Genomic DNA, 15,519 nt, shown 5'->3' with positions numbered 1-15,519 from the left:
ATAGGGTTCTACCAGGTTGTGGATTGGGATTTTTATTTTCAATGAGACACGCTGTAACGCGGTGTCTAGATTGCCAAATCTATTAATTCTATGGAAGCAAACTCCTAAGTAGTTTCTCAATATTCCTACTTTTCACAACCTGCCTACTATATCTCTCCAATTTACGTATGGCCACTCTTGCTCAATTTGTTCTAAATTCTGAACTCCCACTAATTCGTTCAAGAAATTATTTTTCTTTTCTTCTGTCAGTGGCTTCTTAATGCCTGCTAAGTCCCTATAAAATGATTCTCTCCAGAAGTGATCACTAACTCCCTTTGTCTCAGTCAATATTCTGGCTACTCTTACTCTCTCAAAATATGATTGTAAGCTTTCCTCATCTAGCAGTTCAATTCTAGCCATATGTTTTTAAAACATCAGTGGAACATGAAAATAATTCACAATCCAGCAATGCTTTTCACTTTTTACTCAATGTAATCCGCTTTTCACTCAATGTAAAATAGTTTTTCACAGCAGCACTCTGGTCTCATAAGTCTCTGGTCTCATTCCAGCACACACACAATCAGGCCTTATGGTCTGAGATTTTGATTTTTTCTGGGTATATTCTAGCGACTTTATACCATAAAAGTATCTTCTATTTTTCCGTTTGACAATGCTCTTCGTGCTTTACTCAATGCAGCTCTCTCTCTTTTTTTTTTTCGGCTGCCGTTAAGTCTCATGTGCTCACAGTGAGCCAAACTCACACACACTCTCCGTCCTTCAAATCTTTATCTGACTCCTCTCCTATCTTCTAAACACTCTTGCTTCTATCATGTGCTCAAATAGTTTTTCTATTAAACCCAAATGCACACCTTATTTTGCATTCATCTTTTTTCTCAAATACTTTTATTACCACATGAAACTTTGACACAGACACACTGCAAATCCTTGCACCTAGTCTCGTAATGCATGCATCTTTAAACATCAAGACACCTAACACTCCTATTTCTCATACATTTTACTGGACAAACATCATACAGCAATTTTTATTTGCTTCATGCACTCTCTCTCTCTCTCTCATTCACTTTGTCAAACACACACATTTGGAGCCTCCTTGCCTCCCACTTTTGCACATACACACACACAGAGTCTCACAGGCTGAGTTTTTTTTTTTTTATCTTTCTCCCTCACTCCTGGATTTTTCGATCGTCACAATACAATATACAAAAACATAAAAAATATATCACAATGCGTTCATAACCCCCACGTGACCTGTTTCCTAACAGGATTTTTCACGCTACCTAGCGTGCACACCGCATTTTCAGTGTGACTTGCACCGAAAAGCAAGATTTATATCCTCTTGATATCGTCTGCCCCACTGGCAGGAACTTATATACAATTTCTTCGCGTACCTACGCGGCACACCGCACTTTCAGTGTGACTTGCACCGAAAAGCAAGATTTATATCCTCTTGATATCGTCTGCCCCACTGGCAGGATCTTATATACAATTTCTTCGCGTACCTACGCGGCACACCGCACTTTCAGTGTGGTTTGCCCCGAAAAGCAAGCTTTATATCCTCTTGATATCGTCTGCCCCACTGGCAGGAACTTATATACAATTTCTTCGCGTACCTACGCGGCACACCACACTTTCAGTGTGACTTGCCCCCAAAGCAAGATTTATATCCCCTTGATATCGTCTGCCCCACTGGCAGGAACTTATATACAATTTCTTCGCGTACCTACGCGGCACACCGCACTTTCAGTGTGACTTGCCCCCAAAGCAAGATTTATATCCTCTTGATATCGTCTGCCCCACTGGCAGGAACTTATATACAATTTCTTCGCGTACCTACGCGGCACACCGCACTTTCAGTGTGACTTGCCCCCAAAGCAAGATTTATATCCTCTTGATATCGTCTGCCCCACTGGCAGGAACTTATATACAATTTATAGACAATCTCTCATGCACACTTACACTCTTTCATACACACAATCACACACACACTTTTCTTGAGATCTGGATACCCTTAAGACTTGGCAAACTAGTGCTATTTCTAACATTAAATTTGGTTCAATTTAGGAGAGGCTTTTAGAGGACAAACGACATTCAGAGTTTACCTTTAGCTGACCGCACAAAACCTATACTATAAAGCAAATATGCTCACCTGTTTTAGGGCCCTTTTTTGTGCGATCAGCTTGTCTGGTTCACCCGTCACAGTCGTCAGCCTCCAGCCCTCTAACTTGGATCACGTCTCGGGGTCACCAAATATGTTGTGGCGAATCGGCCTTCCATCGCAGAAAGATATCTCAAGAGACAAGGGTTCCAGGTGCCAAGAGTTTCAACTTTATTTGCCCGGACAAACAAAGTAGGATATTCAGAGTTCATCTGAAGGGATCCAACGAATACATATCTGACTCCATCTTTTATACATTGTTTTCAAGTTGTTATCACAGTTTAAACCAATCATGTGTGCATGACATCGTCTTCTTCCAATCAGGTTTCATATGACATCACATTTTCATTAGCCCGTCCCTCTGAGCTCATAGTTCCGGCCTACCATATTAGGATTTAATGGTTGCGTGCACCCCTCAAAAACAGGTGCCTCTTTATCTTGACACTTTCCTGGGGGTTTCGGACGATACATGATTTAACCATGTTTCTATCAAAGATGAGCTCATGGTTTAGCGATAATGAGCTACCGGTGTCCTCTGTTGTATGCAATTTAATTAAACTTTCTCTGCAAAAGTGTGTGGGGTGTACGTCTTAGTGTTAAAAGATATTTGGTGTGTGTGCAGATGTTCAAGTGTTCAGACTCTTGTTAAAATGAGCTCACTGTTTAGAGATTCCAGCGTCCTTGACTCTGTGCGACAAACCAAGCTTCCTTATTAAAACTTATTTGTGGTGTACGTGCAGCTAAGATAAGATGCTTGTTTTTCATGAAGGTGTTCATGAGCTCATACTTATACACGAGGCCCAATATTGTTTCCTAAGAATACATGAAACCTATAACTAACTAAATGTATTATTTTATATAAGAAAACTCAACACTATAATAGAAAAACCACCATAAGCGGAGGACACAAATAATCAGGATCAGAGTCTCCCCACTTCTTCCAGCACAATACTTCAATCTTAAAATGCCTTGGATGTTATTTTTGTGGAAAGCGTTGGATTAAGCTCAGTCAGAGGTGATGTGTCTCATGTACATTCCATGGAGGATCTGAATTTTAGCTACGACCTAAAAGTTTCTTTCTACCAAAGATGCGTTTCTCGATAATCTGCCTGAATTGTCTCAATTCTCTAGCATGAGTAAAAACGTTGAAGATCTTGACATTACTATTGAACATTTTAACTCCACCTTCTCGTAAACATTAGACACAGATGCTCCTCTGCGTTTAAAGAAGATTAAAAATGGCAGCCCAACATCGTGGTATAATGAACACACTCAGGCTATAAAGAAAGCGACCCGGAAAATGGAGCAGAACTTTAAGAAAACTAAATAAGAGGTATTTCGTCAGCATGGAAGGATAGTACTCGAAAATACAGGAATGCTATAAAAACGTCTAGATCCGCCTACTTTTCATCACTAATAGAAGAAACCCATCACAACCCTAGGTTTTTATTTAACACAGTGGCTAAATTAAAAAAAAATAAGTTGTCAGCGACTTCAGATTCTGATTATCAGCATTACAGTGATGGATTTTACTAGTGAAGTAGTTCATAAAATAACTATAGCACCCCTAAGGAGAAATTGCAATTATTTTCTACCGTAGATCACGATGAACTGTCTAAAATCATTAGATCATCTAAATCAACAACATGCATGCTAATATACCTACAAAACTACTGAAAGAAATGCTCCCAGAAATTATAGATCCTCTTCTTAGTATTATTAACTCATCTCTGACATCAGGACATGTGCCTAAAGCATTTAAGGTGGCTGTTATAAGGCCCCTTGTCAAAAAACCCAAACTCGACCCTAGAGAACTAGGGAATTACAGGCCTATATCGAATTTACCTTTTATATCTAATGTTCTGGAAAAAGTAGTTTCAACTCAATTATGCTCCTTCCTCCAAAGGAATGACATTATTGTAGAATTTCAGTCTGGATTTCGAGCATCTTACAGTACAGAGACTGCTTTGATCAGAGTTACAAATGATCTGCTTTTAGCGTCTGACCGTGGCTGTATTTCGTTATTGGTGCTGCTAGACCTTAGTGCTGCATTTGACACCATTGACCACAGCATACTCATACATAGACTCGAAAATTACATCGGCATTAACGGAATAGCATTGAAATGGTTAAAGTCTTATTTATCTGACCGTTTTCAATTTGTAGCAATAAACAAGGAGGTGTCCCGAAAATCGCAAGTCCAGTATGGTGTACCACAGGGCTCAGTCTTAGGGCCTCTTCTCTTCGCATTATACATGCAACCTCTAGGAGATATAATAAAGCGACACGGAATTAGCTTTCACTGTTATGCTGATGATACTCAACTTTATATTTCCTCGAAGCCTCATGAAACACAGCAGTTCCATCGAATAATGGAATGCATAGTCGATTTAAAAAACTGGATGAGTAACATTTTTTTACTACTGAACTCGGACAAAACAGAAGTGTTACCTACCGGAACGAAAACCGGCATACGTAACAACCAAGAATACTGCTTAACTATTGACGGATGCTCCATAAAATCCTCGTCGTCAGCCAAGAATCTTGGGGTTGTATTCGATAGTACTTTGTCATTTGAGATCCATGTCGCCAACACCTGTAAAATTGCATTTTTCCATTTTAAGAATATATCTAAACTACGTCATATGCTGTCACAGTCAGATGCAGAGAAATTAATTCATGCATTCATGCATTCATGACATCAAGACTAGATTACTGTAATGCACTTTTAGGTGGTTGCCCTGCAGGTCAATTACAAAAACTCCAAGTGGTTCAAAACGCGGCAGCTCGAGTTCCTACACGTACAAAAAAGTATGTGCATATAACCCTGGTTCTGTCAACCTTGCACTGGTTACCTTTAAATCATCACATTAACTTTAAGATCTTGCTTATTACCTATAAAGACCCTACATGGTCTAGTGCCACAATATCTGCATGAATCCACGTGCATTACGCTTTCAGGCGTCCTGTCAGTTGGTAATACCTAGAATTTCAAAACCAAGTTCAGGTGGTAGATCCTTTTCTTATCTAGCATCTAAACTTTGGAATATTCTTCCCTGCACTGTCCGGGAGGCAGACACAATCTGTCAGTTTAAATCTAGACTAAAGTCCATCTTTTCAATCTTGCATACACTACACTTCCGTAATATTAATCCTCAGAGGATCTAGGCTGCATTATTTAGATCAACCGGAACCAGGAACACATCCAACAACAAATGATGGACTTGCTGCATCAAAGAGTGCAGAACAGTACTCTACTCTCAGCTAGTCTTGTCTCTTTGTTCCAAGGTTACCGCAGGATGCAGATCATGCCCAGACCTGATGGCAGAGCTGAGAATGGGAAGCGGTGACCTGACAAGAGCTGAGATGACAGAGCTGGATAAAGGAGGTGGCGACTTGACACGGTTTTCCTACAAAACTTCAAATGCTATTAGATTGTTAATGATAATCTTAAATTTATACTTTACCTTATTAGTAAGTTTATTAATTTTTTATTTAGCCTTGTTGTGCAAGCACTGTTGAGCTTGTGCAGAGGCAGCAGCTTTTGCCAGAGGGGAACTGGAAACCCCTAGTTGTGCCTTGGTTCTCCTGAGTTTTTTTCTTTTTTCTCGATTGGAGTTTTGGGTTCTTCGCCACCGTTTGCATACTGGTTTGGACTATTTGCCTGGCTGCTTTAGAATTCAGAAGTTTTACATAATTAATATTGCATATAGGAATTTATAGTCCGTTTAATATTTTACCTGTGGTTCTCTCTGCTTTATCTCAAATGTGTGCTTTCACTGTGCATGTGTGCGAGTATATTTGCGTGTGTGCGTCTATGTCGATGTGTGTAAGTATGTATACATATTCTGTGTATGGAGCATTTGTATGTCTGTATTTTGCATTTCCACCTTTTTCTTGTTTTTACAGGTGTATGACTTTAGTTGTTTTACTTGTAGTCAATGTGTCTCAATGTGTACAGCTGCTTTGTCGAGTTGAGTTGAGTGAGTAATGACCTGGGATAGATTTTTCCCACAAAAAATTCTTGTTGTTCACCGTGGACAGATTTTTTCTGAAGTTGTTGCACACTTCTGTGATGAAAGTCTCACACACTTGGAGAGTGAAGTAGAAGTCAAGCTGCTTCTCCCTAATGGGCAGTATGAGATGGGTCAGAATGCTGGTGGAGTTTTCAGAGCTTGCCTATCAGGCACTATTCTGGAACAAATTTTATAAAAAGTGCACACTCGTAAACAGGTTCAAAGTACCATTTCTACGGCATGATTCTGGAAAGGAAAAGTGGGAAAGTGTTGGCCGAATAAAATATTTTGGCTGGCAAAAAGAAAAGTATATTCCAATAAAACTTGCACCGGTTATCTTGCAGCAAGCAATACAAGCATCTGTAAGAAGTGATCTGCTTAACAACTTTAAGTATGTCTCAGAAAATAAATATGCTGTCTTAAAAAGCTGCAGAACAGACTTCTACAATGTAAACCAGGAGGAATTACTACATCATGGACAACAACAGTTGTCGAAAAGTTCCAACTGCAGAAAACATTAAGCTAATTTTGCAAGAACTGGAACTCAACACTATCATTCAAGAGCCAGCCTATGTTCTCGAACAATGGGCAAGAGCTCTTGAACTTCTGAGGAGTGACCTTGATGAAATCGAAGTAGTATATGAATCACTACAGTCAACAGTGAAAAAAAATCTAAAAAATTCCCTGAAGAAATGAATGCCTATCAAAAGGAAATTTCAACGCATTTGACAACATATCTGTGGGGGTGTGACAAAGAAACAGTTCCTGAGATTCTGTAGGCTCGGATTTATTTATAGGCAAAACTATTGATTTCAAAGACCTTAAAGGCATTGAGATAAGAACCTGTGGCACTACCTGTGGCTTATTTATGATGCTTTCTGTTGATTATGATAGCTATCCTGATTTTAGATCAGAAAAGAACACAATTCTTGAGAGCATGTGTGGGTCATAGATATAATTTAGAGGCTGATCAGCTGGATATTATAAAGCCTGCTTGCATAAAAAGTTGTTCATGTTGACTATTCTGTCTGTTGTATTAAAGGATTAAATGATTAAATCTTTAATGTGCCTCATGCATAGTTGGATGTTCCATTGGTTGTGGACCTTCACATACTAACAGTTGCATTGTTATACATGCATTTAATGGTTTGCATTTAAGATGGAGGGCCAAATACAAATCCTAATAAACAATTCTCCTGGGTTTTTTATCTCACATTCTTATATTCAAATATGGAATACCACTAATTAGTATTATTATTATTAATAATAACATTGTTGGACAACTTTAAGGAAATATTTCAGTTGAATCAACACTCAGAGAGCAGGATTGTTTTAAATATTGCAAAGCTCTATAAGGTTTGCCTTTGTGGCCAATATAAAATATCAACAACCGAATTCATTTGTTAAATTGTCTATGGGCATACAATTGATAAATTATTCTAACATAAGATCTAACCAGTGATCAGTGGACCCTTAAGTGATCCATAGTAAATCATTTATCATTTTTATTTGTTAAACATTATGTACACTATGAAAAATGTTCCATAGTTTTAACAGAAAAATACCAGCGGCTGTGGTTGCCAGTAAAATTCTGTAAAAAATACGGGAAAAGGAGCTTTGCAGTTTAAAACTTCAGGGCAAAAACTTCAAGCTGTGTATGAAGAGTCAATATTTTATATTGAGAGCATAATTTTTAATACTGTATAAAAACTTTAAAATGAAATCATGGACCTAATGCATAAAATTGAAAACATTACATTTACTTATATTTTTTATTTACGTTTCACCATTAAAAAACATTGAAGTCACTTTTAAACAAAGCCACATGCAGCATAACATCAGTACCTCATTACCTGACCTTGACTTAAACACAGACTCCACTCTTCAGCATAGTGGTGACCCACAAAATATTCAATGTCAGGAAAGCATAGAGAAAAGAAAAATTACGTAGTTTTTATGGAAAATACCGGCAGCTATGGTTGAGATGAACAGGTTTATTCTTAATGTCTGCTAGTCCACATTTCATGTGCACAATATGTCATTAGGACCTTAAGAATAAAATAGTATTCCATACAGTAACATAAATGAGGATGACTGAATCATTTAAAATCAATGCCTAAACTCTGAAACGGGCAATGACAAGAAATCAATTTTGCTAAGCTTTTTCCAACCTGTTTCTGTTTCAACACATAAAAGGGTTTTTCCATAAAACTATGGAATTTTACTGTTAATTTTACAGACAATTTTACAGTGTTTCTCAGTAGTCCTTACGAATGTTTTCTGACAACACGTTTTTCTGTGAAAACAACAGAATTTCACGTTTTAATTTCACGGCCAAAACATACTCTGTGGTCAAAGTGTGGTTAGAAACTGTCTCTCGGTCCTGGGAATCAAAATGGATGTGTTTGCAGCTTTCTGTAGCCAAGCCTTAAATATTTAAACAGAATTTACCCTAAATTATCTTCTCTTATTTGAATATGAGTTTTTAAATTTTTGCTAGATTAAAAAGTCAGTTAAACATCAGTTCAGCATCCTCTATAATGTTCAGTCCTCTAATTACAAATGACAAAATAATACGTATAAATTCAAGCAAAAAATCATATCAAATTTAATTATGTTTTTACCAATAGAGTATATTCTTGATTAGGTAGGACTTCATACGCCTCTCTATGAATAAACATTTAAACATTTTCCTAACGTAAAATTACAGAGCCAAATACCCAGTCCAACATCATTCAATAAAATTAGCAGAAGAATGGAAAAAAAAAAAACTATTTCTGTTAGGCAGGTATAGTATTATAATGGGCTCTGAAATTAGATTGCCTCCACTGGTCCGAGGTTAATTGGGGATGAAGAAGCCTGGCTGTAATTCAACATCATGAGGTAAAAATTAAATGTCCATTTGAATATTGCCTAATATTGCCTACACAGTAGATAAACTGTACATTATTTTGGTTATAATCTACTCATCCATTTCTAGTCCATGACGAATCAGTTAATGAAGTCTCAGGTTAAGGTCCGTAATTTCATAAACATAATTTGTCATCGAAAGGTTGTTCAGCCATCAGTTCCACACAAAGTTGAAAGACATTCTCATCATAAGAGTAGTCTTTAAATATACAGTCGTATCAAAAAATGCTCAGTTTTGTTTGATCAACTGAATGCAAGAAATTCAGCACTCCATATAAACTGGAAACATCAAAAATTTCGAAAAAGGTCGACCACTGGGAGCACGTGGGTTGCTGGTTGGCCTCATCCTGTGGCAATTCCAAGCATTGACTGTTGGCTCAAATGACCCAGGAAGTGAGATCATGTTTACACTAGTACTTGTATAACTAAGTGTTTTAACTTAAATGGGTGTTTTTTATATGTGGCTTTCAAATGAGTTTCAGGGCAGAGGTTGGATAGGTTTTAAGGTTTTATTGCATTAACTACAAATACTGTACTACATTTACATTACAACAGTTTTTAATCCTTGTAAAACAGTGTTCAGTGGTCATTTCTATGCACCTCTAAGCTCAAGTTTCACGTGTGTACATATCACTACATAATATACATTATATTAGTGCTGATTCATAGAATCACCTACCCAACCAGTGGCTGAGTAGTAAGCTTGGCATAAATATAATAATATCCATCAGAATCATTTGTTTGTCATCTTATGTTAGTTTGCATTTTTTTTAATCAAATGGAGGTGAACAATTAAAAACTTTTCATATTATGTACTGACAAATAAAAAATATAAAGATGTTCAGATCTTGCTAATGTTAAAGATCAGCACAAAAAAATATGTACTGTGCAAAGATAATTGAAGTAGGAAGCTTTGAAAATGGGCTTTTGAAACATGATGACCCACAGACAAGGGAACATTATTCACTTTTAAAGCTTGCTATTCATATATTTTAGCTCAAATTCTTACAGGTATTACCATCATCAAGCCCCAAGGGTCTGGCAATAATCCAACTATTTCAGGTAGGTAACATTCTTTACAACCCTTGATGACAGTGATGGCAATTTGGAAGGCAGCAGTTTGTAATTGTGGTTGATAGGCCAGTGTTACTCGCCCTTATAACGAGGAAGACGTTTCTCTTTAAATGCCGCCAAACCTTCCAGTCTGTCTTTCGTTGGAATCACCTTGGAGACAACAAAGTACTATATCAGTGATACATTGGTTGAGCTCTCCTTAGAGCTAAATACAATGTTGTTCTGAGCGATCTAGGCCAGCAGTCTGATCGTGACTGCATTCTGTTAACACTTGAAATGACTGACACATGTAATTATAGAAAGTAATGTTGTCACCTGAAAATATCGTAGAATATTTTTGTCAATAACTAGCATTCAAATAATTGAAATAATAATATGTAGGAATACCTGAGCATAACACGCCTCTTCAATAGCTAATCCTGTCGTTAAATCCACCTGAAACGTAAACACTGCTAGTTTTACATGTAGTTTTAGAATACATTTAAGGAATATGATATGACCCACATTTTCATCAACTGTAAATATGCTAAATTAATATTGGGCATCCAATCAACACACTTTCTTAAATTTTTTCAACATGTAGGAACACAAAGTTTAACCTTTTTCCTTGATAACCTGTTTTACTTCTACTTAAAATAAGGACAGCAAAGACAAGATGAGGAAGTGAAATATATTTTGTTTATGATACTTAAAATGTAATTTTAGCTTTAACATCAATCCAATTCATCTTTAAAAAACAGTGTAGGATTCAGATAGAGAGTTTGTAACCTCTTAAAGCAAAATGCAGGTGCAGACTGTTTTCATTGATAATGTAATGACCAAAACTGCGAAGTGTTTCTTCCAATTTGAGCATTAAAATCCACCAACATTGCTGGAAGAAGGCATCCTTAGTTGCAACCGGACTGGTTTTGGAGGTCATTGGAGAACATAATCTGTCTTGACTGTGCTCTTAATCGTAAACACTGCAACAAGATCTAATATGGGCTTCAGGCAAGTGCCTGTCTGAATTTCCAAGTTTCTTGGATCTGGTCATTTCATATGTTTGCAGTGAGGCTTGGGACAAGTCTTGTCAGAGTTCAGATCAAGTTCTTGAAAGTTATTATATTATACATTTAGCAAGTTCTAAAAAAAGCAACCCACATGAACAGGACTTTTTTTACTAAAGAAAGACAACAAAGTATAATATGTAGGGGTGTCACGATTTCGATTTATCGAAATCGCTCGAAATTAAGTTACAGTCTCAAACTTCGAATTAAAAAATGGAATCGTCGATGCTGCCACGCCCCCATGTTGCGTCTGGTTACTTGCCAAGCGGAAAAAAACATGTGTTGAAGTGCTGCGAGTCAACCTCCTCTAACAGCCACTCAAAAGATAGCATGGCAACTTGCAGATGCAGGAGACCCATCGACAGAACTCGAATCCCCTCCTCTTTCACTGAAGTCGCTGGTGTGGAAGTATTTTGGATTTCCAGTGAGTTATGTTGACAACGTTCGCGTTGTCGACAAAAAAACAACAGTTTGCAAGCTATGCTATGTGCGTGTACCATATTCTCTCACTGGCAGCACGACTAACATGGCAGGGCATCTCCACAGGCACCACAAAAACATAGATTTATCTGTTAAACCAACAACTACACAAACTACTCTTCCGTCTTCATTTGGAATTAAACTTCCAAGCAACTCAACTCGTGCAAATGCAATTACGCGTGCGGTAGGAGTATTCATAGCCGCGGACATGCGACCTTATTCGGTGGTGGAAAACTCCGGTTTTAGGCATTTAATTAGCGTGCTAGAGCCACGCTACGAAATCCCAAGTAGAACGCATCTCGCAGCTACGGTGATTCCCTCCATGTACAATAATGTAAAAGAGAAAGTTATTGAAGGTCTGAGCAGCGCACATTTAGTTGCCTTGACTACAGATTGCTGGACATCCAGAGCAACACAGAGCTTCATGACTGTCACAGCACATTACATTAATGATGACTGGGAAATTCAAAATACAGTCCTTCAAACTCGCCCCATATATGAAGCACACACAAGCGAACATTTAGCAGAAGTGCTGAGGGAAGTGGTAGTGGAATGGAAGTTGGACAGACAAAATTCAACCATCCCTGTGACAACTGATAATGCTAAGAACATTGTCAATGCCTCAAATGCAGCAGGATTGTCACCACACATTGGATGTTTAGCCCACACTGTGAATCTGGCTTCCCAGAAGAGGTTGGGAGTAAACCAGATTTCCCGTCTTTTGGGCAGAGTCAGGAGGGTGGTCACTTTTTTCCACAGAAGTACCACTGCAGCAGCCATCTTAAAGTCAAAACAAGACATGCTTCAGCTTCCTCCTCACAAGCTGGTTCAAGATGTCATTACAAGGTGGAACTCCAGCTATGACATGATCACACGCTATTTAGAGCAACAAGCTGCTGTCTATTCTGCACTTGCAGAAAAAGAGATAAAAAAAATGCCAAAGACCTTATCACCCTCTCTGATCAAGATGTGACTGTTCTGGAAGATGTATGTCAGGTACTGAAGCCCCTGAAAACAGTCACAACCTTGATGAGTTCCGAACAGCAGCCTACTGTGTCTATGATCATGCCCCTACAACACACCATCCTGACATCTATGAAACACAGTGACACAGATTCAACAATTGTAAAGGATGTTAAATCTGCTATTGAGGCAAACTTTGAAGAGAGGTATTCAGACCCAAGACTTCAACAGTTCCTGAATGAGAGCACTGCCATGGATCCTAGGTTTAAACTTTACCCCACCTGGATGACAAATCTCGGAATGAGATCTTTAAATTTTGAATGTGGACATTCTCATTTTCTTAAAGAAGAACATGAAAATATAAAAAAATCACAGTTTTCGTCTGCCCATAGAAATGTAAATAGTTAATATTTTAGCAATATTTTAGTAATATTTTAGCAGTTCTCTTTCCATATTCCTCTTTAAGAAGAACTTAAAACTGCAAAATTGTTACAGTTGTCTTGTGTTGTTCTATTATAAAAAATGTTAATGCTTTTGACAACTCAAAGAGCAGCTCTAAACAGCATATCCATCTTTAGGAAGAACATGAAAGAATGAAAAAATACAGTCATCATTCTCAGGGGATAAAAAGTAGTTATCAGTGTGGTATATGTTCATCTGTTCGGAAATAGTTTAAGACACTTAATTGTTCAGAGACTATGAACATGTCGGTTTTATTGTTTTTGTTTGTTTTGTTGTGAACTTGAATGTCATCTTTTGTGAAGAAGACTGCACTTACAAAAGAGAAACTGGATGGCAGTTTATTTTAAGTTTTCAACTGACTAAAGATATAAGTTATTGTTACATTATGTTGTTAATAAAAGTTTTAAATTTGACAATGTAGTGTGGTACATTGCAAACAAAGGTCAGATATTATATTGCATAAAAGTCTAGTTTGAAAAATGACAATCTGTGCTTAATAAATGTAAAAATCGAGAATCGAATCGAACCATGACCTTAGAATCGAACATGCAATCGAATCGAGGATTTGGAGAATCGTGACACACCTAATAATATGTAACCATACCTCTATGCCCTGGTTGATCGCTAGCTTCGCCATTCTGATTGCAATTGGTCCCTGGTAAAAGCACAATTTTTTATCATGAGTAAGGTTCACTTTGATCCTATTTAAATTCAAGTAAACATTTTGAAATATTCAGAAAACATTATTAGATGTTGTTTGAAAAGTAATTATTTTATGAGATAATTGGTATCTACATAACAAGGTGTGTTACTGCAGAGTTTGTGACTGAACGTTCTGCATGTGCATGCTTGCTTTATGACTGGCATTTTATAGATACCCGAGGGTTGAATTCACGGGCCAGTTCTAGAGCTCGTAGATATGCAGCATCTCCACTCTTATTTTGCTCCACAGCATGATTCACCAGACCAAGACTCTGAGCTTCCACACCATCCAGCACCCGTGCAGCAAATATCAATTCTTTAGCTACAGACACTCCTACGGTTCGTGGCAGACGCTGGGTTCCCCCTACAGACAAAAAGAGGAAACAAACAACATCTTATACAAACATATCTAATTGGTTTAGTAATCTAGCACTGGAACAGCAGCACTGGAACAGCATGTCAAAGTGTAGACTTAAGGACCAAAACTTTAGATGATTTGGAAAGTCACAATCATGAAACAGATAAAAATGTTTTTCCAGATGGATTAAACCTGACATGTAATAATTACAACATTATTACTATATGTATTCATTTTCTAGTTAGTCAGTTTTTCTGCCACTGTCAGTCACGTTTAAAGTGTGTGATTTCAATCGTTTAGCTTAAATAACAAATAGTTGTGCACTAGAATGCACAGATCATCGAGGAGACAGGCCTGAGCTATGCTTCTACAGAATCCCTTCCAAAAAAGAAAACCAAGAAATTAGGAATTTTGTGCCATAAACGTGCCTGTTTCCATGCAGGGGAAACGACTGGGGCCGTCAATGTACACTTCTATTTGCAGTGAACACTTCGTCAGACGTGCACACTGGATATATTAACCATTGTATTTAAGCCAGTAATCATAACAATGTCATTCTAACCTAAACTGTTACAACAATTACAGTGATTATTTCATGGGCGTAAATCTCATTTAACAGTAGGGGGGACAATACATTTAAAATTTCTCAAGAGCAATTTTTGAAGAGGACACAAAGAATACAGTCAAAATTGTACTTACTACGACACTAAGCGACAATTTGCATTAGGTTTATAGGTTTACTATGCAGACTTGCAGTCATATTATAACTGAACTGAAGTGTCACATACTATAATACAAATGAACAATAAAGCTTTTTTCCATTTATATATTTTTGTCTTTGTTGTGAAGACAGGAAACAAATATAAAAACACACTACCCATGATACTACAATCAACCTGGTCTCAACTTTTTAAACTCTTGTTATCCTGATTTATACTCCAAAATTTTCTGACAAAGTCACGGTACATCAACATTAATGAGTGGTTGTTAATTTCCCCTGTAGTTGTACCCAAAAAACAGTCAGTAACAGTGACAGATACTTAAATTCTGTGTTGTACTCGTTGATGAATCGCCCGAGTTTCAGTTAACTGAATGTTTAGTTTATCCGTCGCGCACATACTGCACAAAATAGATGCTGAAAATGACCTTGTCCACCTGAATGAAAGCTATCCACCTTTTGTTGAAGGCTAAGTATAGTGCCAACGTCACAAAATTGTAACCGGTATGTGCGCAGCTGTGTGTGACACGGGACCTGAATGGCAGGATCGGTGGCTAAATGTGGCGGTTAATGTTCACATCATGCCAGGTCGCCTAAAATAAAACAAAGCATGGGAAACTGCTTCACCGTGTTAG

The 15,519-nt window shown here is 37.6% G+C and overlaps 1 protein-coding gene across 1 annotated transcript in view; it reads right to left on the bottom strand.

Moving 5' to 3' along the window:
• Nucleotides 1-9,576: 9,576 nt before the first annotated feature.
• Nucleotides 9,577-15,519, bottom strand: part of auh (AU RNA binding protein/enoyl-CoA hydratase) — a 37,731-nt gene continuing 31,788 nt past the window's right edge. The window contains exons 7-10 of the mRNA XM_056737091.1: nucleotides 13,985-14,172; nucleotides 13,711-13,761; nucleotides 10,543-10,590; nucleotides 9,577-10,305 (exon numbers count right to left, since the gene is read on the bottom strand). Coding sequence (XP_056593069.1) covers nucleotides 10,228-10,305; nucleotides 10,543-10,590; nucleotides 13,711-13,761; nucleotides 13,985-14,172 — 365 coding nt within the window. The 3' untranslated portion in view covers nucleotides 9,577-10,227. The remainder of the gene's footprint in view (nucleotides 10,306-10,542; nucleotides 10,591-13,710; nucleotides 13,762-13,984; nucleotides 14,173-15,519) is intronic.

This window comes from Triplophysa dalaica, chromosome 22 (genome assembly GCF_015846415.1).
Source record: "Triplophysa dalaica isolate WHDGS20190420 chromosome 22, ASM1584641v1, whole genome shotgun sequence".
Lineage (NCBI taxonomy): Eukaryota > Metazoa > Chordata > Actinopteri > Cypriniformes > Nemacheilidae > Triplophysa > Triplophysa dalaica.
The sequence above is the reverse complement of the archived record's forward strand: the minus strand, read 5'-3'. Positions and strand labels throughout refer to the sequence as shown.